Source organism: Nelumbo nucifera, chromosome 7 (assembly GCF_055504915.1).
Source record: "Nelumbo nucifera cultivar China Antique chromosome 7, China Antique-T2T, whole genome shotgun sequence".
Classification (NCBI taxonomy): domain Eukaryota; kingdom Viridiplantae; phylum Streptophyta; class Magnoliopsida; order Proteales; family Nelumbonaceae; genus Nelumbo; species Nelumbo nucifera.
Window position 1 is genome coordinate 20158479 of NC_142655.1, and position 26940 is coordinate 20185418.

General features: G+C 35.8%; 1 protein-coding gene across 2 annotated transcripts; it reads left to right on the forward strand.

Annotated features, from left to right (window-relative positions):
* The first annotated feature begins 18524 nt into the window (after positions 1–18524).
* LOC104593648 (uncharacterized) lies at positions 18525–26452 on the forward strand. Of its 2 annotated transcripts, XM_010253613.3 has the most exons (3): positions 18624–18872; positions 22082–23645; positions 24307–26452. In XM_010253613.3, exon 3 carries the CDS (start codon positions 24336–24338, stop codon positions 26289–26291), a length of 1956 nt encoding a protein of 651 aa, XP_010251915.1. In that variant the 5' UTR covers positions 18624–18872; positions 22082–23645; positions 24307–24335; the 3' UTR covers positions 26292–26452. The 2 variants fall into 2 exon arrangements, with proteins under 2 accessions (XP_010251914.1, XP_010251915.1); XM_010253612.3 differs by lacking the exon at positions 22082–23645 and having other exon boundaries at positions 18525–18872.
* Positions 26453–26940: the final 488 nt, after the last annotated feature.

Below are 26940 nucleotides of genomic sequence, written 5' to 3' on the forward strand. Positions count from 1 at the left end.
TGCTACAATCTCACAGAAGGTTTCTTTGGAGACTCTTCAACTTTGCTGGTTGCAGATCTCGCCCAAGGCTCTGTTGTATCATGGGAACGAATTTGCCTGTAACCCAACAGCAAACTCAGTAAAACTGAGTGGGGGCAAATAACGTTCTAAAGATAGTGTCTTCAGACGCACCTCAGAGCTTCTCCTCCAAAGTTATAGTGACCCCATCTTATCCAACAATTTTAGAACGTTATTCTGCAATGGAGGCGAAAGCAAGCATGACTTTGATCAAGATGATGAACCAAGATCTTGTTCAACTAGACCAGTTCGATGGAGAAAATTCCAGCCGATGGCAAGACAAGATGATCTTCTTTCTGACCACACTGAAGCTATACTATCTGCTGGACCCGAATCTGCAATCACTTCTTGAATCCACTAACAATAACTCAGAGAAACTAAAGAAGGAAAGAGCAAAACGAGAAGATGACTCACTTCTGTGCCAATGACACATACTGAATGCTTTATCAGACCGACTCTACAACTTCTACAATGAACTTACATCTCCAAAAGAAATTTGGAAAGCCCTGGAATTCAAATACAAAGTGCATGAAGCAGGTACAAATAAGTATCTTATTGCAGAATACTTTGACTTCACCATGAATGACCATAAACCCATACTGGAGCAAGTTCATGAACTACAGGTGATAGTCAACAAAATTCGATCCCTTAACATCATCATTCCTGAATCTTTCCAAGTGGGAGCAATCATTGCCAAACTTCCACCCTCTTGGAAGGATTACAGGAAGAAGCTTCTACACAAGGCTGAAGAACTTACCTTGGAGCAAATTCAGCAACACCTTCGTATTGAAGAAGAGTCTCGAATTAGAGACAATAGGGATAAGACCCTGATCGGTATGCTGAACTCTAAGGTCAATTTTATGGAAAACGAATCGAATAAGACTAACCCTGCATTACAAGTAAAGAAGAAGGATGGGAACTTCAAGAAGAGTAACAATAAGAAAGGATCCTGCTATGTTTGTGGAAAGAAGGGGCATTATGCCCGAGTCCGCCGACATCGGAAAGGCGGAACCAAGTCTGCAAACATGGTAGAAAACAATCTCGTGGCCATGATTACTGAAGTCAACATGGTAGAATTGTCTTCTGGATGGTGGTTTGATTCAGGCGCCACGGTCCATGTTTGCAAGGACAAGTCCTTGTTCAAGACATATGAAGAAGTGACTGATGGCCAGGAGGTACAAATGGAAAACCAAACATATGCCAAAGTTGCTGGAAGAGGCATCGTAGAGTTGAACTTCACCTCTGGAAAGACACTGACTCTCCTAAATGTTCTCTATGTTCCTGACATTAGAAAGAACTTGGTCTTAGTAAATCTTGTTTGTAAGAGGGGATTCAAAGTTGTATTTGAATCCGACAAACTAATCCTATCTAAGAATGAGATGTTTGTTGGAAAGGGATATGTTGTAATGGTATGTTCAAATTAAGTATTAATGAAGGAAAAATTTATGCTTATATTGTTGATTCTTTCTCTTTATGGCATGATAGATTAGCACACTTGAATTTTAAATCCATAAAAAACATGAGCAAACTAGGTATAATTGCTTACAACAATGAATCAACTGAAAAATGTGAAATATGTGTAAAATCTAAAATGGTTAAGAAACCTTTTCCTAGTGTTGAGAGAAATTTTCAACTTCTAGAACTAATCCATTCTGACATCTGTGAACTCAATGGTGTATTAACTAGAGGAGGTAAGAGATACTTCATAACATTTATAGATGACTTTTCTAGGTACACCTATGTCTACCTTATGAGAACTAAGGATGAAGCCTTTGACATGTTTAAACTATATATGACTGAAGTTGAAAATCAAATAGAAAAGAAAATTAAAATCCTTAGAAGTGATAGGGGTGCTGAATATTTTAAAAATGAGTTTAATTCTTTCTGTGAAGAATTTGGAATAATACATCAGTGTTCTGCTCCCTATACCCCTCAACAAAATGGCCTGACTGAAAGGAAAAATAGAACACTTACAGAAATGATAAACTACATGTTGTTAAAAGCTAATGCACCCTTAAACCTGTGGGGGGAAGCAGTTCTAACAGCTTGCCATTAAATAACAGAATTGTTTCTAGAGTTAATAACAAATGCCCATACGAATTATGGACAGGAAGAAAGCTTAATTTAACATATCTAAAAGTGTGGGGGTGCTTAGCATATTATAGAGTTCTAGATCCTAAAAGAACCAAATTAGGACTCAGATCTAAGAAATGTATGTTTGTTGGATATACAGAACATAGCAAGGCCTATAGGCTTCTAGACTTAGAGTCCAACATAATAATTGAAACTAGAGATGTTGAATTCTTTGAAAATAAACTGTGTTTTGAACCTACAGAAAATTACAGAGAAGCTCAAATCTCAATACCTGTTGATAATAATGAGACTGAAAGAAGAAATGACACAACTGTAACACCTACAATAGGACTTAGAAGAAATCAAAGACAAAGAACAGAGAAACACTTAGGTTCAGATTTTATCTCCATTCAGTCAATTGTATTTTTGGTTGAGGTTGATAGAGAGAAGATTTTAAATAAGATACCTATTGTCCTAAACATTGAAAATGATCCAAAAACCTATAGTGAGGCCATGACCTCTAGAGATGCTGCCTTTTGGAAGGAAGATATAAATGATGAAATGGATTCAATAATGTCAAATAACACATGGGTACTAGTAGACCTTCCTCCAGGATTAAAACCAATAAAATGTAAATTGGTGTTTAGAAGAAAATACAACACTGATGGAACTGTACAAACTTTTAAGGCTAGATTGGTAGCTAAAGAATTTAATCAAAAGGAGGGGATTGATTACTTTGACACCTATGCACCAGTGGCTAGAACAACTTCTATTAGAACACTCATAGCATTAGCATCCATTTATCACTTGTTTGTTCACCAAATGGATGTTAAAACTGCTTTCTTAAATGGTGATTTAAATGAAGAGGTTTACATGGAACAACCAGAAGGATTTGTTCTTCCTGGAAACGAGAAGAAAGTCTGTAAACTGGTTTAATCACTATATGGATTAAAACAAGCACCTAAACAGTGGCATGAGAAATTTGATTCTTGCATTCTAGCTTTTGGTTTTAAACATAATAGTACTGATAGATGCATCTACTCAAAATTCACTGGAAATTATGGAGTAATTATATGTCTTTATGTTGATGATATGCTTATTGTGGGTACAAATATGGTTGGCATAAATGAAACTAAAAACTAGTTATCATCTGTCTTCAAGATGAAAGATTTAAGAGAAGTAGATACCATTTTGGGAATAAAAATTAAAAAGCATAGTAGGAGCTATGCATTAAGCCAATCACATTATATTGAGAAAGTACTTGAGAAATTTAAGCATTTAGGGTTTAAATAATATAGCACGCCATATGATTATAGTATAAAGCTAGTAGAAAATACTGGTAGAGCAATTGCACAACTTGAGTATGCTAGTGCAATAGGAAGCTTGATGTATGTTATGCTTTGTACCAGACCTGATATTGCATTTGCAGCAAGTAAACTTAGTCGGTTTACAAGTAATCTCGGTGCAGAGCACTGGAAAGCAATTGGGAGAGTTCTTGGGTATTTTAAGAGAACCTTGGAACTTGGCTTGTTTTATTGTGATTATCCAGCTGTACTAGAAGGGTACACTGATGCAAGTTGGATTACCGGTAATGGAGATAACAAGTCCACATCTGGATGGATTTTCATCCTTGGTGGGGGTGCAATCTCTTAGGCATCCAAAAGACAAACTTGTATATCTCACTCGACCATGGAATCCGAATTCATAGCCTTAGCGGTTGCTGGAAAAGATGCTGAATGGATTAGGAATTTATTATTGGATATAAAACTTTGGCCTAGTCCTATGCCTCAAATTTCCATTTACTATGATAGTGAGGCAACTCTGTCAAGGGACTACAGTGGTACCTACAATGGTAAGTCCAGACATATAAGTCAGAGACATGAATTTGTTGGGCAACTGATTCGAGATGGAGTCATCACTATAACCTATGTGAGGTCAAGTAAAAACTTGGTTGATCCTTTTACCAAGGGCTTGGCCAGAGAATTGGTAAGAATGACAACCAAAGAGATGTGATTAAAGCCCTTTACTTAGTCACTTGTAATGGTAACCCAACCTGAACTGAAAACCATCAGTATTGGGTTTAATGGGTAACAACAAGTTACAACAATGTGACTGTTAGCACTGACATTGAGAAGTTTCCCATCACAACATAAACGGTGTTGTCCGTTATGATGAGAGGTTGAGATAAACTCTTAATGAAGTTTTGAAACGTGTCAAATAACGAAGCACATAGTGGAATTTCACCTATGTGAACATAGAAGTGGTGCCGCTTTTCATGAGGGTTTGGGTTTGCTCTCGGGATTGTTCATGAAACCAGGAAAGAAGCACATGGCCATAATAGTGCTGAGCAAAACTTGAAACTCTTGTAGAGACTGGACATTTTTGTGTGTATAGGTGTATCCGGTCTGTTTTGAGAGTAATTGATTTAAGGTCTTACCACCAATAACTTTGACAAGGCTCTGAGATAACTATACTAACAAGAGGTTTAAGTTGATAAACACATTTTGTATGCATAATTGTGTCATAGTAGTTTGGATTGGGAGAAAACTATGTAATTGATCAATCAATGTGAGGGATTGTTGGATTTTAATCTCATGAGAGATTAAATCCAATGGGTTTGATTGATCAATTACATGAGAAATTGCACCTGTACACTTGATTGAAAAAATCAGTCTTTTCTCTTACAAAACCCAGTTTTGAACTTGTCCCACATTGGAAAATTATAAGTTTTGTTTTCAGTATTTCAATAGAAGCTGATTTACACTCCTTAGAATTAGTAGGGGAGAGTATGGGGATTCGATACCGCGCAATGCGCGCGCACGCGTGTGTGTGGTGCAATGAGGCGCACTTTGCTCGCACCCGCGTGGTTCGCGATGGGCGGCTCTGGTTTTGGTGCGTTGATGACCGTTGATCACCGTTGATGAGATCAACAGTCACGATTCGATCTGGTGTGATCAAGAGGCGCAATTCAAAGTTAACAGTCACCAACTGTTAACTACTTTTTAAACAGTCACAATGTTTGAAACTGTGATTGTTCAAGGTGCCTTCTCTAAACCAGCACCTACCTTTTCTTCATACCTCTTCACAAATTATTTAAGGAGCATGAATCAGACTCCAAAACATACAATTTCGAAATTCACTCACTCTCTCTTTCTCTCTCAGTCTGGTCTGCTACAGTCTCACAGAAGGTTTCTTTGGAGACTATTCAACTTTGCTGGTTGCAGATCTCGCCCAAGGCTCTGTTGTATCATGGGAACGAATTTGCCTGTAACCCAACATCAAACTCAGTAAAACTGAGTGGGGGCAAATAACGTTCTAAAGACAGTGTCTTCAGACGCGTCTCAGAGCTTCTCCTCCAAAGTTACAGTGACCCCATCTTCTCCAACACAAATACTCATCAAAACCCGAGTATAAAAGTGTGTGATCTCTGTAGAGAACACTAATGTGGACTCTACTGTTTGTATGTCGGCAATAAGTTATGATTAAGATTAGTTCTTTATGATAAGATTGGGACTATTCTTTTATAACATTAGAACTATTCTTTTATAAGATTAGGATTAGTCTTTTTTCAGCTTTATCTTATCTTATCTTATCTTGCCATGTAAGTAATTCAGTCCTTTTACAAGTATGATACTATGTATATAAATTTAAGAGGGGGGAGGCTGTTTCAAACATCAACCCAACTCTCTTTTCTCTCTCTCTTTTCTCCCTCTTCTTTTCTTATTTTTTTTCTTTTCCTTTTTAAGTGTCTATTCAATCTTGAACGACTACTCACATTAGTGTTCTCTACAATCTCCTAATCTCAGAGGGAGCATGGAACCTGGCAGAGCTGCTCCAGTTAGTGGAGCAGCAATCAAACCCCCACATAATGAGCATTACACCAAACAATGAGTTAGAGAGAGATACACCTATTGGAAATTAACCAAATCAGGGAGATTCACAGTAAACTCAGTTTACCACTTCCTTTCTTCTGAAGTAAGTTCATCATCATCAACATTCTTTGACTGGAAGCTAGTTTGGAAGATGAGTATTCCATACCGATTCCAACTTTTTGTTTGGAAAATGCTATGAGAAGGTATACCCACGAAAGACAAAAGCCATCACTGGCTAGGTCAGTCGGATTCATTATGTGTGTGGTGCTCAAATGAGGTAGAGAATTTTCATCACCTTTTTTTTCATTGTCATTTTGCACGAGCTGTATGGTGTTCAGCCCAGGTTGGATTAAACCCAGAAGCAATATCAAACCAGCCGGCCCATATAATCCTCTCAAATTGGCACCAAAAACTCAGGTCAGCACATTCAAAGGAAGTGGCAATAGAGATCATGGGAAGGAGGTGTATGTTGTTTTATCTTATATGGAATGCAAGGAACAAAAAACAATTTGAAAAATGTCACATATGCCCCACAGGAAATTATAAAGAAATGGAGAACCTACATACCACTAGAAGAATGGAAAGACTCGAGCAGCTGTGCTAATGTGCAGTTTCCAGAAAACCCACCTAGGGGAGTAGTTACCATGCAAATTGATGGTTCTTATGATCCTATCACGGGAAGTGCAGGATGGGCTTTCATCCTCCAACAGTCATCAAGAGAAGAAACCATATATGAAGGAGCGCTATGCTGGGCAGTCATCCCTTGTGATGCAGAGTTAAAGGCACTAATTTCAGGTTTAGAGGCAGCACACAGGCAGAAATTATCTTCGGTAGCAGTATACAGCGACTCCATGCAACTTAAGTCCTTTTTGCAAGACATCACAAAGCCAAAGCTCTGGGTTGAAAAGCTTCATCAGCCGCGGTTAGCCAAGCTTCTGAAAGCTTTTACGAGTCTTTTTTTGTTATATGTAAATAGAACAAACAATCAGGCCGCGCACACCCTAGCATATACAGCCTGTAAATCAGCGATATCTATAGTTCCTTCTAAAAACAGATGGATAGGTGTAACCTTAAGTTACGTAAATGAATGAAGCTGCCTCTTACTTAAAAAAAATACCAAAAACAAGTATAAAATATTAATATACTACAAAAGGAAAGGGTTTGGTAATGATACCACAAAATCTTGTGGCAACCAATAATATGGTATTTAACCAAAATTTATGAAGGGTTTTGATTGATCAAAGCTCTTCTAGTATCATGTCTTTCGGATAGTATAGATTTTTCAAAAATAAAATATATTTTAAATATTTAAATTGTAGGCCTGGACATGATCACCTTTTAGAAGATTTTTTAAAATTTAGGGGGTGTTTTGTATTGTGGATTGCTTGATTTTGAAACTTGCTACATCCATTTGGTGTTCTTTTAGTGGTGTAGTGTATAAACGGTTTTGAAACACAAAAATGTCCCAATTTCTCATCCACACCAAAATCCTGTGGATCAATACACATCATGGTAAATTGGATAATTATTTTTTTTTTGATAAGTAAAAGATCATTAAATTTTATTGAAGACCATAATGATAGGCATTGTTACAAGCATCCCAATGGGAGACGCGAGATGTGGCCTCACTGTTAGGACAAAGCTAGTACATAATTATAATTGCGCCCAATACAATTGATCCCTAATTACCCCTTGCTTAGCTAGTGAACCAGCCAATGCATTAGCCTCCCTCCCAACTCACTTTATACATAAATTCATCTACTGTATTAACCACTGAAACTTCTTCATTTCATTTCTATAACACCAAATCAATGAGTTTGAATCTCTTAACCAACCTACCACCACCTTGGAGTCCCCTTTAATTACTAGGTTCTCCAAGTTCAAGTCTTTTGCAATCTGGATACCTTGTAATACTGCAAACAGTTCAGCCTTTAAAGAGTCTCCAATCTGCACCGATCCTAAATAAAGTGCTAGTATGATCCCTTCTTTATTTCTTATGACTCCTCCAACTCCTGAAGGACTTGGATTGCCTTGACTTCTCCCATCAAGGTTTAATTTCAGAAATCCTTCAAAAGGAGGTATCCACAACCGGCTTTTGTTTCATCTTTTGCACTAAACTAGATACCACTGAAAACCAATCCCTCCAAATATCATCAAAGGAAAACTATTTAAATAAATCCAAAGTTAGTAGCCAATGTATAATTATTATATATAATGTGATAATTAATTGAAATATCTTATTTAAAATTTTTCTAACAATACATTCACACCACAATGAAAAACAACTTATGGAGTGTGTCATGCTCCAAATCATGTGATTTCAACCACACCACAACGGGGCCCAATAGGTGTAGACACATAGCACCTTATAAAGACCACACCACCAAACACTGCCTTACAAAAGAAATATGTGGACATAAAGGAATCCCAATTTCTCAAGATAAAACAACTCAAATGTTAATTTAAATTAATCAGTTTTAGGAATAAGAGGAATACTAAATAGGCCCATAGAGATTGTAGCCTTTACAACACCCCCTAAAGTGGGAATTGGTGTTTAGGAGGCCTTGTAAGGGTTAAGTGCAACATAGTCATAAAGTGAAAACTTCTAAATGATCTTACAAGCAATACATGAGAAGACAAGAGTAAAACTTACTCAAAATAGAGTAACCAAAGGATGCCATTAGCATCTATGCTTTAATGGCAAGATTCCTTCTACCCAGATGCCTCTCTTCTTCAGCTCAATGGGGAGGCTTTCTTCTACTGGGATCAAGAATGATGGAGAGTTTAGGGTTGGAGACCTCCATTTGTAGAGGAAAACATTGGCCATTCACTTATTATCAAGGTTGGTTCAACAATGGCGTTTGTTGCCAAATGAATGGTTAGTGAATGAGGTGGAAATATAGAGCTTGAGATATTGTTGAATCCAAACCGTCTAGCAATCTCCTACTTGACTTGATCTTGCAATGATCATAAGAAAATATACATATAATATGTACTGTTATCTATTATTATTTTTTAAAATCACCAACTCTTCCAAGTGATGTTTTAGAAAAACAATTTTGATGCATGGCCACAAATGAGAAAACCTTCCTCATTCACATTCTTTATGGCATATAAAATGAAACTGGGACAAATGAGATTATTAATATAATATCCTGGATTTTAATTACACCTTGTTTATGGAATATTGCCATTCCATGGTCATTGTATCAATACATTATTCTTCATAGTTCATACCTTAATGTAGAATGACATGTATGATGTGGTCAAGCTTCTAACTACGTTTTGGCCTATGTCAGTGCTTTTTTTATATTTTAATTATTTTTTTTTGAAGTCGGTTCAGAGGGGTCGATTTAAGGCCCGGCTACCCTCTGAACCAGTGGCCGACCCGATACAATCCCTATAGGGCATATCGGGAAGCCACCGGCATGATACATATCGACCGATATGAGCCGATACATGTCAATACTTTGAACCTTGGATGTGGTAATAATTTCTTCCACCCTTATGGTTTCTAAATATTTGCTATTTATAACACATTAAAACCTTACAACGGAAAAGCAATTATATGAATAATAAGCAAATGGAACAAAAAATTATACTTTATGGAAAATTGGGAACAATAATAGTAACAAACTAAGTGAATCAAAAGATTTTACAAAACTCACGTGAGTTCTATGCTCGATAAATGATTTCATTGAGAGCCTTTGCTACCCAATCTGGAAAAATTGGGTTGAAAGTTGAAAAGTATGAACCTGATTTAACTTTATATTTATATGTATAAATATTATATAAACATGTATTTATATACTCAAATGGTTAGATATTAGCATTCAATTCAATATCTTCCATGCCTGTGTCAACTATTTAAGTGAGCCCCTCAAGTTCACCCTCGGTTGGGAAATTTTAGGTCTAAAAGAGGATGACCCATTTACTTCTTGTATGATAAGCCTTACTTTTAGCATAAATGTCTCATGATATTACTTGAGGAAAAAGACGGTTCTATATGAAATGCCTTGTATGAATAAAGTTATTCATTGCTAAAATTAGAAATGTATAAAGAATTTTGGCTTTGAGTGAATACATGAAGATCTCATTTCCAACATTATAACCATGGTTGATATCACCCTTTAGTAAAACAAGGATTCCTTTTACTAAAGCAATTAGTGTTTAACTTACACAATAATGTATTTGTGTATGCTTATGTGCACAAATGAGATTGGACTAAATATCACACATGGTATATATAGATGCATTGTTATATATATAATTACATACATATATTGCTATATAATGCGCATCCCTACTTTTGCTAAATGGCTTCAACAAATGCAGAAAAACTACGCAAAATACACTTCTTATCTTTTTTTTTTATCTCACTATTAATATCATATACAACACATATGCCTTCATATATACTTGTTCACATAAAAATAATGCACATGTATACGTAGTTAAGTTGTAAATGTATTGGAAAAGATTCATGATTAGGGTAATTGGGTCATGCTTGGATTGGATTAGTTAGGTTTAACTTCTAGGCTAGGCCTTTAGAATTGAAGACCAATTAGTGCCAAATTTAGATTAGGTTGGGCTGCCCAAGTTATCCCTATATATCTTACATTTCCAATTATTTGGCCAAATTAATTGTATCCTACCTTGTCATTGGTGCTCTAATCTTGTTAACAACTCTACATATCCTCAGCTATTTTTAGCTTACTTTTTTTCTTATAAAAAAGTTACCTTATTTTAAAGCTAAGTTATAGAGTTTTAGCCCAAAATATAACAATTGAGTGCTAACACATCAGTACATTTCTGTGTAAAATTTAGTTTTAGTTGCACCATTATAACATACATTGAATCACACATTATTTTGAAGTCTTAGATCAATTGTGTTTTAGTTATTTTAAGAAAAAACAATTTCATCAAGTCTAACATATCTAAAGCCTTACATCAAATCTTTGGTCTTTTGGAACTTAACATCAGTTTTTTCAATTCTATTTCAATTCTATTTCAATGGCCCATATTGTTTTTTCAATTCTAGTTCATTGGGATTGAATCCCACCTTGACCAAGGTTGGTGAGGTTATGGGGTTGGGGATGGGCTACATCCATTGTGTAGCCCCAAGAACCCAAAATAAAAGAAAATATTGTTTTATATTAGGATATGCTAAATATTCATTATGTATTTGAATACATTATGTGTGAAACATAGTTTATAATAAATATTTGTGTTTTGATCATAACTTATGTTGTTTACATGTTGCAATCAAAATTCAGAAAAAAAAGCTCTATATGTATAACTTTTTTAATGTGCATAATTTTGTCTTTAACTAGCTAAGCTAGTCTAAGTTTATAGGAAATATAGGTCTTGGCTTAGTCCTGAAGTAAGCCTAAAAACATACAATCTAATAAAATAATTTTACATATTTTATCATTTTCTTCATACTTTTGTAATTTTTTTTTTTAATTTTATCATATTATTGTCTTTATTATTATATACTTGAATTACATAAACTATAATTTTCTTTTTATATGAATTTTTATTTCTTTTGTTCTATATTTTTATTGGTATTCAATTTAAATGTATACATGTCACCTGCACTTCATTCAAATTTACCTATTAAATGCACATTTATGCATTTGGTTGGCTATTGCTATTTTAACATAGCCATATTAATTATGAAAGAGTGATGAGGTGCTCTTGTAAGTTGTTACATGTCCATGTACTTAAGATCAAGATCTACTAATGGACGGATCAAATAGCAAGGATTATTCTACCCAAAAAAGTCAAATATATATCTTAACTATGTATTTATGAATTTGAAAATTCATGTATTATTTAATGGTAGAAAGTGCACTACTGCAACTCTAAGAATACGTTAACGTTTAGATTGTTAGAAGTTATTTGATTTTTTTTTTTTAATTCTTTGTGTAGATGATCTTTTAGGAAAATACCATGAGAGAATCTTTATAGATTATATCGAGAAAGATCTTAAAAGTCACTTTCTGAAAACATCGAATATAACTTGTCTGTATTAGGTATATTTGTAGAAGGTAAATGACTATATAAGTCCTCTTCTTAGAACCCTAGTTCTTACCTCTGCAACTCTTAAGACATCGATTTCCTTTCATCACTCGAGCATCACATATCTGTAAGCCATATACTCGATTCTCTGTTTCTTTAAAGTTTCTTCTATTTTTTTTCCTCTTAAAGGTTTAGTGTTTTTTAGCAAGTTTATTGTTTTTTTTTTTTTTCCTCTTGTAATTTGATTGTAGATTGTAATCATGTGGCGATCCTTAGGTCGACATGTTTCGCCTTCTAAGGGAACAGGTGCTTGGTTTAATCTTTTATTTCTTTCTTCTTTAGTCTTGATTAATTTACGTTAACTACGAATTTCATTGCTGATATCCACTATTAGATCTAGCTAGGAAACATATTGTTTTTAGGGGTTTTATAATCTTGATTCTTATATATTGTAGTTTTATTTGAAATAAATTCTTCCTATTTTTCCATGCATACTTACCTTTCTTATGCCTAGGGCTTATCTAATGTGATACAAGTCTAAGACTCTAGTTTTTTTTTTCTTTTTCTTTTTTTAACCCCAGAATTTACTCTGGATGGAGGGGTGGCCACTATAAGTTTTATAAGAAATAATTTTAATTGTCTAAATTAAATTCGTTTTTTATCAATATAAAATACTAGGATATCCTTCATCTCCACTATCATGATTGGAGACTAATCCTTTACATTTGTTAGGAATATAAGATATGCCAAGTGGGTTTCAATGATCATGTTTTCTTTGCCTTGATTAATACAAACTACTTGACTTGGACCTACTCCTTTGTATATTTTCTACCCAAAAAAATGCCTTAGAATTGGAAACTTTGGAGCATAAATCTTGATGCATGCTTTATACTATTCAATGGCAAAATTCAACCATAAAGTATGATTATCAAGGTGGTGCTATTTATAATTTGTTATAATATTGTATTCATGTTTTATTGTTTATATAATTTTATAATGTTATATAATAATTTTATTATGTTATTGTTATATAACTTCGGTAAAGGTTTTTCTAATTGTTAGAAAACTCTATTAACTCCAATTTCTATCTACATCATATTGTGCCTACCTTATTTGGGTTTCCCTAACTGTTAGAAAACTTTACAAGGTCCAATGTTCTAACTTAAAAAATGCCCTAAGAATAACTTATTTTAAAAACTTACCAAGGTGTTTTAAGTTGAAATTTTCCCTATGGATACAATTTTACCAAAGGAACATGTGTATACTATTTATTTAGCATTTAATTTTTATGTAATATATATTCTTTATAAAGATTTTATAATTAGAAAAGATCAATTAATCTATAACTAAATTTATAATCCTTTATATTTACACTTTATGGAATTTTGCAACAAAATTTGTTTCCTACCAAAATTATTGATTTTTTTTCAGTAAAATGGAAAAGAAAGTTTATGGGAGAAATTAATTTTATTCCTTTCGTAAAACAACAATCCTACAAAAGAGGGAGTTAGAAGAAGTCCAAGAGATACAAAAGAACATGAAATAAAGAAAAATTAATAAAATTAATAAAATAAAAGTAAATGAAGAAATGAACTATCAATCATCAAGTAAATAAAAAAAAAGAGAAGTAAAAGGTGTGTTTTCCTTAACTTTAAAAATCTTGAAATGATTTTAATTATTTGAATTTCCATATTTTTAAACATTTAAAATATTTTTATAAGCATGTAGGATTCTCACGGCACCTAAATGTGGAAGTTTGAATGTCTTTATCAAAAGTTTAAATGAACCAAAGTTTCATTAATATGAAGAACAACTTAATGCCATTGTAAGTGACACCAATTAGGTGGGCTCAAAGTTGTTCTAACAATCATACAACTTGTTTCTAGAAAAGAGTATAATGGGTTCTATTCACAAAAGTGGCTCCAATGTTAAGGCTTTAGGTACTTGAACTTGACCTGTCTTGTTTGTGTATATATGCATGCACCATGCATGTATGTTTGTATAGTTATCAACAATTTTAAGTTTAAAATACAAATATTTTATTGTAATGTAAGTATTATACAAATATATACAGTACAAATACATACAAAATATAAGGTTTTGCACTCTATATATTTGTATTTGTACTCCTTCCAAATGGAGCCTAAAGTAGCACTATAACTTTGTCTCCCTTTATACACATAAGGTTCAAAGTATTGATATCCTCCATACTGATTTTTCATGTATCAAGTGATTCAAAGCATCAATATTCTATGGGTCCGTTTGGTTTAGACTAGAATCGAATCGAAATCAGAAATTGCTGGAATTAATGGATTCTCATTCCCAAGGGAGGTGGAGGGAATGGCCATTCCCTCAAATGGGGGAATGTCATTCCACTAAGAGTGGAAATGTGATTCTGATTCCACCCAACCAAACAATTAGAATCTGAATGGGTCATTCTGATTCTAAACCCCTATTCCCGTAAATCAAATGAACCCTATGTTTTTAACTAAGTTTCAGAGAATGCCCATTAGACTACATGGTTTCCACACCTAGAACATTGTTCAAAAATTGATATGTATCATATGATACATTATGATAATTTGAACATTGTATATATAATAATGTCTAAACTAGTTAACATTGATTGGCTACTTCTAAGCCTAAGGAGTGAGGATATTTTTTTTTTAAAGAAAAGGAAATCCCAACCCGAAACCTAACTCCAAACAATCTAACCCAACATGCATGACTTGGGCACCTAATTTGAATAGATAATTATGGTAGTATTTTTTTCTTAGCTATTATGTTTACTTGCTTATTTCAGTTAATGAAAATCAATAATGCTTATAATTGATTAAAACAAATACCTCAAATGCATTATAAAACTTAGTTCCACTAGGATTTTTAATAATTTTAAAAAATTACAAGGGAACATGTCGCTAGTAACTGGCTCTATTGCTTATGCAACATGTTACCAACATATTGGCTTCTATAAAAGGGTTCAACTATGATGCCAAAAAAAAAGCTTTTAACTAATCAACTAGAATCATAAAAGTTGTAACCAACAGGGGGTGCTCTTTTAGTATCATATCTTTCGGGTAGCATAGATTTTCCCTTTATGCTCAGTTTAGAAGGAGTATAAATACAAATATATAAAGTGCAAACCTTATATTTTGTATTATTTTGTATGTATTTGCATTGTACATATTTGCATTTATACTCTTACCAAACTGAAAGGCTCAGTTTGGGAAGAGTACAAATGCAAATATATATGTAGAATGAAAAACCTGGTATTTTGTATTATTTTGCACCTATTTGTACTGTACATATTTGTATTTGTACTCTTTTCAAACTGAGCCTAAATACATGCAAAATAATACAAAATACATGGTTTTGTACTTTACAAATTTGTATTTGTACTCCTTCCAAACTGAGCCTTATGAAAATTCCTCTTTTAGTATATCTTGACATGATCTAAATTATATATATTCTTGAAATTTGCTCATATGAACTTTCATAAGAAAAGCCATTTGACTACGCTTGGTTGATGTATTCATTTGCATTGGTGTAAATGCATGGGATTGCAAATAAGTTGATCTGGTTTATTTTTGTTTCATATTTGACTTTGTCTTATTTGTTTGTGAAAAACAAAATAGAAAGTAAAATGATGTGGTTCCACCTTATATGAAGGAGTAATGAGATAGAAGGAGGGTTATTTGTTTTAGAGTGAGATAAGAAACAAGATGATGTGGTCCCCACTTTATATGAGAGAGAAGGTAGGAGGAAGGTGCTGCAAGTTTTGCATCAGTTTCTAAGATGCAAAATTTACAATACTAGTGAGTACAAATGAGGCAAAAAGGTACAAATTTTGTATCAAGTAGGAGTGCAAAGCATAGTAACAAACAAATAGACGCAAAGTTGAATTGGGTGCAAAATTTGTGCATGATTCAGATTTGAATTGCAATCAAGTGCAGCCTTTATTGCATAAATATCATATTATTGCTCCTAAAACATATTAATAGTTTGATCATAGATGAAAACACATTATAATGTGGTATTAAGGCCTTAGAAAGATATTTTGATCACAGTGTTATTTTTTTTCTATTTATATGACATGATGTGAGAATCTACTTGAACTAGTAAAGGACCATTGCCTAGATATGACTTAACCTTCATTTTCTTGCACAAAGGGGACATTTGGTTTTTGGATTTTGAGAGGGGGAAAGTTGGTCAGTGGGATTCACAATCCCATTGACTAAGAAACCTATGTTCTTTTTTCATATTTATGTGGGGACCAGAGAAATAAAATGCCCTTTTAATAGTGGAATTTTATGGTTAAAATTGTCATTGATTTATTTACTTGGGAAATAAAAAAACATAAGTAAATGCACTTACTCGGGTAAGTAACTTACTAAAAAGCAAATGGAGCGAAAGTGACTACTCTCAAATTCAAACTTGTGTTTTCATACTTGTAATCAATACAAGATTTTTCCATTCTTAGTGTTTGTCATTTCAACAACCTTAAAAACGGATAAACATTATAACACATTTTTAATTTATTAATGGGAAATTGTCAAAAACTCACCATGAGTTTTCAGCATTTCTCTTAAACTCACCACAACTTTTCAAAATGTCTAAAACTCACCATGCCACTAATTTGACGTTAAAGAGACTAACAGCTGTTAATATAGTACTATTTTAACCTTCATAGAAAAATATAAAATATATACATATATTTTAATATTTAGATATGAAAAAAAGGAAAGAGTTCAAAAAGTATTTTCAAATATAAAATACATAAAAACACAAAAATTGCAAAAAATATAAAAAAGTATAGAAATTGCACACAAAATAAAAAATTATTTTCAAATTATAGAAACTACAGAAATTGAAAAACTAAATCAAAAAATAAAAATTGTAGAAAAAACACCAAAAATTATAGAAAAACATAAAATTTGAAAATAAATAACAAAAAAATACAGGAAATTTTATAGATTGTAGAAAATAGAAAATGTAAAAAAACAGAAATTATAAAAAACATTAGAAATTATAACAAAACACTAAAATGTTAAAGAAAAAGAAAATTGAAAAATGAAAAAGACCATTTTCCTCTAACTCACCATGGGTGATTTGGTCATAAAAATTGTTATTTATGCTGACGTGGACACCTCCGCTAAGAAGCATTAATGGTGCAGTAACGGAAGGTGAGTTTTGGAAAATAAAGACTTACTAACATGGTAAGTTTTAGACGTTTTGAAAAGTTGTGGTGAGTTTAAGAGAAATGCTGAAAACTCATGATGAATTTTAGACAATTTCCCTTTATTAATTTCATAGTATATATACTAAGAGAGATTCTATTACTTAAGGGGGTGTCCGACACTATGGTTGGTTTTATTTTGAAACCAAAATTGGGATTTGTTTGTTTCCTCACACTGGCCTCATAACCACATCCCACCATGTATTGGGAAATCTCCCCATGAATAATAACATACAAGTACAAGAGTGTTCCCAAGGTTTGATTGCAAGCTGGGACATGCTATAAGGTCAGTATAAGGAGCACTATATGAAGAACAAATCTAGACTCAACAAAAACAATACAATTTTATTTTTATTTTTAAAAACAAAACCAACCATGTTGTCTAACAACCCCCTAAACCTATAGAGATTTTCTGATTTCTCTTATTTAATGTTTCCACGAACTTGAAAAAATTGATATGCATGATGGGCCCATAAATCCAATTATCCATCCCCAATCAAATTTATTCACCTACTTACTATCCATGATAAGTTGATTCCTCCTTCCTTTTTTTAACACTTTTATCACTTAATACTTATTCCTACCACAATAACACCTTTAAAGCTTTGCATCATTATTATTTATTACCATTACTATCACAATATCACTGTCACACACTGTTGCTAAAATAACCTTTTCAATCAAATAGTGGGACCCATTAGAATCAAGTCCATGGGACAATAGTAATTTCATATCCCATTCATCCACATCTAGTGACCAAAATACCCTCCACCAACATAATTACCCTAGATAGACAACCTGACAGCTTAGAATGATGACCACCAGAGAATCAAATATTGGCCTGGCAACAGAACATCAATATGGGAGTGGTACCCAGCTCATGTTCCATTCTACTTCCATGGGTACTTTTGTAATTCCCACACCAGGAACCCACATCCATTTGCCAAAATGACCTTTATATACAATACAATCACCAAACACTCCACCATCTCAGAAAAATAAACAAACCGAGGTTTTGTCCTTTTTAGGTCCCTCAGATTAGGGTTTATCTTATTTGATTAGAGTTTGGAAGGAGAAGAAGAAAGGGGAAAAAAAAAAAAAGAGATTTGCATTTCTGATTCCTCGCCCCTGCACAGTGTGGTGGTGCCCAGGAATTCGAAATTCCGGGGATTTTAACAGTCATTAGTTGGCGACTTTCCCATTCGGTGCGGAATCCCAAGGGCCGATCCCTAATTAGGTAAACAGACGGACCCCAAATTTCCATTTAATTCGCTACAAATGTTTCTTTCACGCACAGAGACAGAGAGAGACAGCGAAAAAAATAATTGTTAAAATTAAAAATAAAATCGAAAAATAAGAAAAAAAGAAGAAACATAGAACGAGAGAGAGAGAGAGAGAGAGAGCGAGCGAGCGAGAAGAGACAGCTACGATAGCGATACAATACAAACCCTCCCAACGCCCTCCTGTTATTTCTTTTTCTTCGTAATCTTGCAACCCAAAACCCTAATTTCCTCTTCTTTCGATTCCAGCCTCGCAATCTTTATCCTCTTCAAGGTTCGGTTCCAGATCGCCGTTGAAGAAGGACCGCGCAATCGGATTCTCTTCCCCAGGTTAGTTTCTTAATTCTTCTTCTTCCTCAATTGTGTCTTAATCTCGCGGCCGAATGGGTTTCGCGGTTTCTTGTGTTTTGGTGGTGGATTCGTGTTGGACTACGATGTCTTCGTTTGTGTCTGTTTGATTTTGGATTTTGTCTTTGGATGTCGTTGGTAGATCCCTTTGGGGATTTTGGTGTTTCGGCCATTGGAGGTTTGCGGAGTCGGCTGGGATGAAGTTTTATGGTTTTTGGTATATGATCTCTGGTTCTTTTGATGATTATTGGGGGGGGGGGGTTTATAGATCTTGTGGACCGTGTATGGCGCTTTGCTTGGGGCTCTTGTGCGATGTAGTGGGATGGAGTTCGTGATTCTGCATTAGGTTTTCTTTTCGTTTATCGATTTTGTGGATGCCGGCATGATTTCGTTATTCTGCCATTCGGGACTGTAGCGTTCCTTTTGAAATTGTGGGGTTTTAGTTTTTTTTTTATTTGTTCTCTGCTTGAAAATTTGGTTATGAGACGTTGAATAGGCGGGGCTGGGACGAGATTCAACGTGGATAGTGATTGGGATTCTGAGTTGTAGGGTTTATGTTTATGTCCCTATGTCTTTTGCCCTAAAAACGACTTTGTGCGGGCGATATTGGTTGACGCATCCAGTAGTTGGTCATTGTATTTGTTTCGTTAGATGGAGAACAGACGAGTTCTGCGATCCTCTGACATCTTCTTTTGTTGTTAGATATTAATTTATGCAAAAGAAGCACCAGAAACTAAAAACAGGGCTGTATCTAGAAGTCATAATGAGTTCTTGTACAATCTATACTGAAATTTGCTCCGAAGGTTACTGACATGTCTAGTGAAACCTAATGTTGGGGAGTAGTCTAATTGTTCTCCGTCACTTTGCTCATATGAATAATAATTTGGAGAGTTGAGCCATTGAGGCAGTAACTCTATTTTGAAGTTCTGCAATCCTGATTTGGAATGACTGAATTCTGAATTGCAGCAGTCCTGAATTTGGGGTAGACTCCAATTGTTTTTGTTAAAAGTGAAAAGGAGATCATGTTATGCCATTGTTGAGCTACATTTTCTTTTCTAGAATGACCAAAGCCAGAAAGTTGTTTAGCTTTGTAGGGTATCTTTAGATAAGCACAGCATGAAGCCAATCGTACTTAATTATTATTGTGCAAATGGTCAATTGGTAACTTCTCTGAAGAGGAATCATATGCTTTTTTAGGTATTTCCTAAGTTGGAACTTTTGGATTTAATAGTTTTTAAGTGTGTTGAGCCTGACATAGTTCTGCACATTATTTTCTAAATGCCTTGTTTATATTCTAGTACAGTGAGCATGCTTCAAGGACAAAAGTGAATGTTGATGCATTTTGGGTTGAAGTTGCTTTCCATGAGCAATTTTCTTTCTTTGATGATCACTTTTTCTGCAAGATAATTATTGATACATGGTGCTTATACAAGTCAGTCAAATCTCGTTAGAATTTAGTGAGGTACATTGTGATTTGTGAGTCCCACAAGAGTCTCCAAAGTAATTGTGTTCATAAGAGTTGATAACAACAGAGTACAGACATCAATAGCATCTGAAGGAGCTGATTGTCTGAAAGTATACAGATAATGGCAGCCATTGGGATAGAAGTAATTTATGTCAGTAACCTTGTTAGGGGTGGTTGACAAATATTAAGAATGGTTTATCAGAATTGCTTTGCATGATACAGCCATGCTTCATGGGGGGAATGCTAATTGTAAGGTGTCTAGGACGATGGTAAATATAAGAAAGGTTATAGAAAACGACACAGTAGAAATGATTGATTTGCTGGCTATCTTTGTTGCACCTTGAGGAAAAAAATAAGTGGGTTTCAGATTGTACAGCAGTACAGGGCAAAGAGAGAATGATGGTATCTCTAGGATTGAGTTACAATTTCCTTTTTCCATGGTGCCCATAACCTCTATTTTTTGTGGTGTGGTGATTCTGTGAATGGGAAATCTGGCCTTTAAGCCTATGACACTTCAATATTTATTTATTTGTTTGTTTTAAATTTGGCCTGCTGATTTTTGTAGAAGTTTCCTTTATTTGTCATCTGTGTAACTTGGGGCATGGGTTGGTTTCACAGTGTCTACTATAGGTAGTAGTTCATTTAACTTCTATAATATTCCATTCTGAAATGAAGTCCTGAGGTGTGCGGATCTTTCTTAATACATTCTGTCTAAATGTTTTAATTCATTGTCTTACTGAGTTTTTGAAATTTGGATTTATTTCTAGTAAAAAGAAGAAAACAAGTTAGGTTGCTGAAGGATTAGGCATAACCGAGGTTCAAAGTATCGATATTACCTCTGTGTATCGGTACCTTAAGTGATGTGCCTTTTATTTTTTTATTCTTTTTTTTTCAAAATTCAGTTTTAAGTATATATTATTTAATAAAAAATGGGTTCCCAAAAGCACCTGTAAACAGGTGTATCGAGACCCAAAGATATGGTACGACATGCTCAATATGGAGCGTATTGTATCAATACTTTGAACCTTGGGCAGAACCTTCATTCCTAAATGAATAATGCCCTAGCTAAACATGAAGGCAAAATTGGATCATTTTGTAGTATTGGGTCCTAAAAATCATGGAATTTTAATATCTTGGAATTTTGTTAACTTTTCATAATATTTTGTATTCTTGAACAAATGTAGAAAAAATGCATGAATGTTAAATTATCAAACCTTGTTAAATTCTATAATTTTTCTCAAACACTGTAGCAGCTGGACCATTCATTTATATGCAAGTATTTGGTAAACATGCTTTTTATTGCAAATACACCTAATTGAACTTTTTTGAGAAAAAGAAATGCATTTTGTTAATATACATTGGATAAGCCCCAAGTACAGTGAGCTGTACACGTAAGTTACCAGAAAGTGCACCGGATATTCATCTAAGCAAAAAATGAATCCCTCAAGCCGGAGGAAGAGGGGAAAAAAATCCCTGAGAGGCTTTAGCATAGAAGTCCAAGAGAATATCAAAGCAACAACCCTTCTTAGCAACTTTTCCTTTTGAACAAATTTGTTATTGAATATCCTCATATTGTGTTCCTTGCATAGGCTCCTAAATAATCACAGAAGGAAGGAGGCTTTAGCATATAAGTCCAAGAGAATATCAAAGCAACAACCCTTCTTAGCAACTTTTCCTTTTGAACAAATTTGTTATTGAATATCCTTATATTGTGTTCCTTGCATAGGCTCCTAAATAATCACAGAAGGAAGAGCATGCCATGCAGGTTTCCCATTTTTCTTAAGGCCTTTGATGGACCGGCAAGCTATTGCATCCTGAAGCATCATTGGGAAGTACCGACAGACATGAGTTGCTGAAGGAAGAAGATCCAAATCTTGTAGCTAATCCAGCAATGTAGAAATAAGTATGCTGATTTGAGAGGACCAGAGCACAGAACACAGCTTGTGGAAGGGATATCCACCCCTTTAAAGATTAATTTGTCCCTAGTAAGACATTTCCTCTACTGCAGTCCACATCGGAAATGAAATCTTTGGTGGCATTGACTAATGATAAACAACATGAGCTGGGAAACGAGGGGGACTGGCTGCAGAGAGGTGCCCATAGATGGAATTTATTGAGAAAACATCTGAATCATTGCGCACTTCATTGGACTTAAGATGGTGTCTAAGATGAACATTCAGTCACAAATAATTATATTTCTTTGGTTGTCCACAGAGTGAGAATTATAGATAATTCTAAAGTTTTCTCAAGTTCTTAATAAGTGCTTGTTTGGCCTTTGTCCTAAGAATGTGTTTATTTTTTTACACACACTGGGATTTTATTGATTCCAAAAGTTTTATTTTAAGTATATATATTTTCTCTCTATCTGAAAATGCAAGAAAATTGAGTGCAAGGTGCAAAGTCAGGGGGTGGCTTTACTGCAGTGTGCAGATGGTACTTTGTTTCTCTGTGACGACTCTAAAGAACGGGTGGAAGTGGAAGTTCTTAAAGAGTTCTGGTAGGGTTTGAGATGGTATCAGGATTGAGAATTAATTTGCAGGGAAGTGAAATCATGGCAGTAGGGCAGGTGGATAACTTGCAGGAGTTGGCTGACACTCTTGGGTGCAAGAGTGGATCCTCACCATCCAAATATCTTGAGCTTCCCTTTGGAGGGAGGTGTATGTCCAGTTGTCTGTGTGATCCCATTTTAGAGAGGCTTGATGAAACGTTAGCCTTATGGAGGGCTAAATACCTGTCAAGGGGGGAGGAGGCGCACTTTTAATCAGTGTGAGGTGGTTGGGTTTATTGAGACGAGGATGAGGGATTTTTTTTGAGGTGGCTGGAGGAATGAAGATCCATAAAGTAGGTTGGAAGAAGGTTTGCTCTTCTAAAAAGAAAGGGGGATTAGGTGTGAAGAAAATCCTTGCTAGGTAAGTGGCTGTGGAAATTTGGTAACCATGAAGGTGGGCGAAGGTGGGCTGTGGAAGGATGTACAGAAGTGATATGGACTGGGGTTCAAGGGAGGTGACATCCAACAATGGTTGTGCTGTTTGGAAGAGGAATGGAAATGCAAGATCTGAATTTGAGGAGAGAATCAAGTATAGTATAGGAGAGGGCAAGAAGGTCAGGTTTTGGACTGATGTTTGGTGCGAGGGCAGACCTTGAAGTAGTGTTTTCCCCAGTTGTTTGATATAGCTTCATGTGATGCTTAACAAGGTGCAGATCAACTCAGGCCAAGAGGATAGTAGCGTTTAGAAGCGGAATAAGTGAGGAGTGTTTTCTGCTAAATCTCTATACAATCAGATTGCAGGGTAAGGGTCAGATTGTTTCTCCACTTCTTTGGTGTGTGGTTTCCTGTTTCTTTTCTTACCAATCAAAATGCTTCTTTAGCAAAATATTCTCTTTCATTTTTATTTTCATTTCATTTCTTTTATTTTCATATACTCTTGGCAGCTAAGTGGCGTCATATTATATTGTAGTGAATTGTCTGTTATGATTATACTTCTACAGAAGGTTTGAAGTACCGAGTATAGGTAGGTCCTACAAGCAAAAATTTACTCTTGAAAGTAGTGAATTGTCTGTTATGATTATACTTGTACACAAGGTTTGAAGTACTGAGTATAGGTCCTACAAGCAAAAATACACAAGGTTTGAAGTACCGAGTATAGGTCCTACAAGCAAAAATTTACTCATGAAAAACTGATTTTGCTTGTCACAACCTTGATGTTGTGAATTAGAAACCTAGCACATGTGCTGAGAAAAAAAGTTGAAAATGAAAGTGAAAAAAGAGAGGTAAAATGAATTTGAATGAATAACTTTTCCAGTTTGCTGTCGACTTTTATCCTGTTTGCTGTTCATAGTTAAGTTTTCACCCTCAACAAAACTGTGAAAATATGCATTTATTTAATTGTTTGTTTTGATCCTGAGGTACCATTTCTCAAGAATAAACACTGTATCTTTGTAACATTTCAGGGATTTTTCAACTATTGGAATCCAGAGAAATGTCTCCGTCCTCCAGATCCAAGTCTAAGTCCTCTTCAAAATCTGCTAAGGAGCAGCCGAAGGCTTCATCCAAGCCTTCTACGGCTTCGAGCACAGGGAATGGAATTCCAGCAAGTGCATATAATCCATTATCAGGGACTTTCCATACCCTTGAATCAGCACCTGTTGTTTCCTCTCCACCTCCCCACAGCAATGGTCGGTTTAGAAACATAGATGAGACAGATGAGCATTCTGGAAGCTCACTTGGGACTGGGGCCGAGTATGATTCTATTTCAAACAATGATAGTTGCTCTGGTGAGTCAGAAGACCAGCAGAAGGAGAAAACAACTAGTGCACCTGTCCGACAGGAAGCAATACCTGGCTCTGACAATGACAAACGAGACAAGATTCGGCAGAAGAATGAGAGGAAGCACCAGCGTCAGAGGGAGAAGAGGGCCCAGGAGTTGCATGAGCGGTGCAGTGGCTATCTCATGTCCAGGAAACTGGAAGCACTTGCACAACAGCTTGTTGCTATGGGATTCTCTTCTGAGCGGGCAACAATGGCCCTTATATTGAATGAAGGCCGGGTAGAGGAATCAGTTGCATGGCTATTTGAGGGAGGTGAAGAAGCAGCTCAGCAGAAGGATTCTAACCTTGATGGTGGGAGTAACCTGAAAATTGATATTTCTGAAGAGCTTGCTCGGATAGCAGAGATGGAGGTAAGGTTTAAGTGCACAAAGCAGGAAGTAGAAAGAGTGGTTGTAGCTTGTGAAGGTGATTTGGAAAAAGCAGCAGAAACCCTGAAGGCACAAAAACAGGAAGCACCTTCTGCTTCACCAAAACCAGAAGAAACTGGTGATCCCCCGGTGGCCAATGGTGTTAAGCTTGCAGTTTCTGTCACTCAGAATCTGGTGAGACAGCAAGCAAAGCCCATTCCTTCTGTTACAATACAACAGAGAAGGGATGAAAGGGATTTCAATTACACAAAGGCGGTGCCTACAGTGGTGACATCTTCAGAACCTGCAAACAAGAACTTGCAGTCATTGAGGAAGATTCAGCCAAAGTCAGAGTGGGCGAGGCCACAAGTGGCTACATCATCAGAGAAGAGGTGGCCAAGTGCAGGGTCGAGCCCCTCTGTTTCATATTCTTTGGCATCTCCTTTGCAGGTTTCATCTCCACCAGCAAAGGCTGAAGCTCGGTATGTGGTTGTTGGTAGTGAGGTTAAGAACCTACAAACAGGAGCAGTGAGAGAACCAGTCATCATGATGCAGCGCCCACAATCAATTAATGCAAAGCCGAACCCAGTCACAAGCATCAATCCCTCCCCTCCTGTGAGTGCTGGATGGTATTCAAACAGTGTCGCAGGTGTGGAAATAATGAAATCTAGTGGGGGTTTACAGCATATTCCAACTACAAGTCTGAGTTCAAGCAATTTGAGCTCACAACAGTTCTACCAATCTCAGTATCAGCCCTTTGCTTCCAGCCCAGTAGAGCCCCGTACAACCAGCTGGGGTGGTTCATGGAGCACTCTAGGGTCGGCCTCTTCATCACTTGCTGTGCCATCTTCTTTGGGGCTTTTCTCTGGCTGGGGTTCAACAGGGGCATCAGGCTCAAATTCACCGGTGGACTGGAACACAGGGGGCTCTATGCCACAATGTGACTACACCAACATAGACTGGACATTGGAGTCAACGTCATCCTCGAAGCCGAATGGATTGTGGTTGGGGCTTGCGTCATTTATGAACAACAGCCGAATGTATGATTCGTGGTCGTCAGCAACTTCTGCAGGTGCAAAGCCTGTGATGAGGTCAGCCACTACTAATGGTGTCTGCATTGCGGGCTTGCAGGACGGTGGGGTGGCAGCAACAGATACATCAGGGACGTCTTCCGCTGGTTCTCATGAGTGGACATCACCTTTTGCGGGGAAGGACCTCTTTAGCCTACCCAGGCAGTTTGTTACTTCCCCTTCTCTTTAGGACGAGGGAAGACTTGGAAAGATAGAGAAAAGATAAAAAGACAAACAGATAAAAAGTGGTTGGATTTTCTATTGATCTTGGTTCTTTCTTATGATGCTGATGGTTGTTGATGCTTATCAAAGTGAAAGAATCTAGTCTTGGGTGATTGTTTGGTTTCTTTTTATTTGCTCTTCCATCTTTCATTGGCGAATAAGCCAACTCGTGCCATCACCACCCACTTGGAGGAAGAATTAAACGAGGTCTATGATGTGGCGGCAATAGCAGGAGAGGTCCGTCTGTTTTTTGGGATTTTGAGGGGGGAAATTGGTTAATAGGATATTGGCTTACATTAACAAGATACCCATATCCTAGTGAGGTAATTTTTCCGCCTCGGGGGAAGTTGTCTGACATAAGGGTGTCAATGGACTGGTTTTGGATTGGACCCTGTCCAGTCCAAAATCAATTTGTCCAGATTGGATGGACCAAAGATATGTTGGATTGGACCAATCTGGTCCAAAATATTTTTTAGATTCGATTGGAGCTGGTCCATCTAACAAATTTATATTGGAGTGGGTTTGATTAAGTCAATATCTGGTCCATTGATATAAGATAAGAATATGTGTCCATGGACCGGATTTGGGTTGAAACCAATCCAGTCCTAACTGTCCAT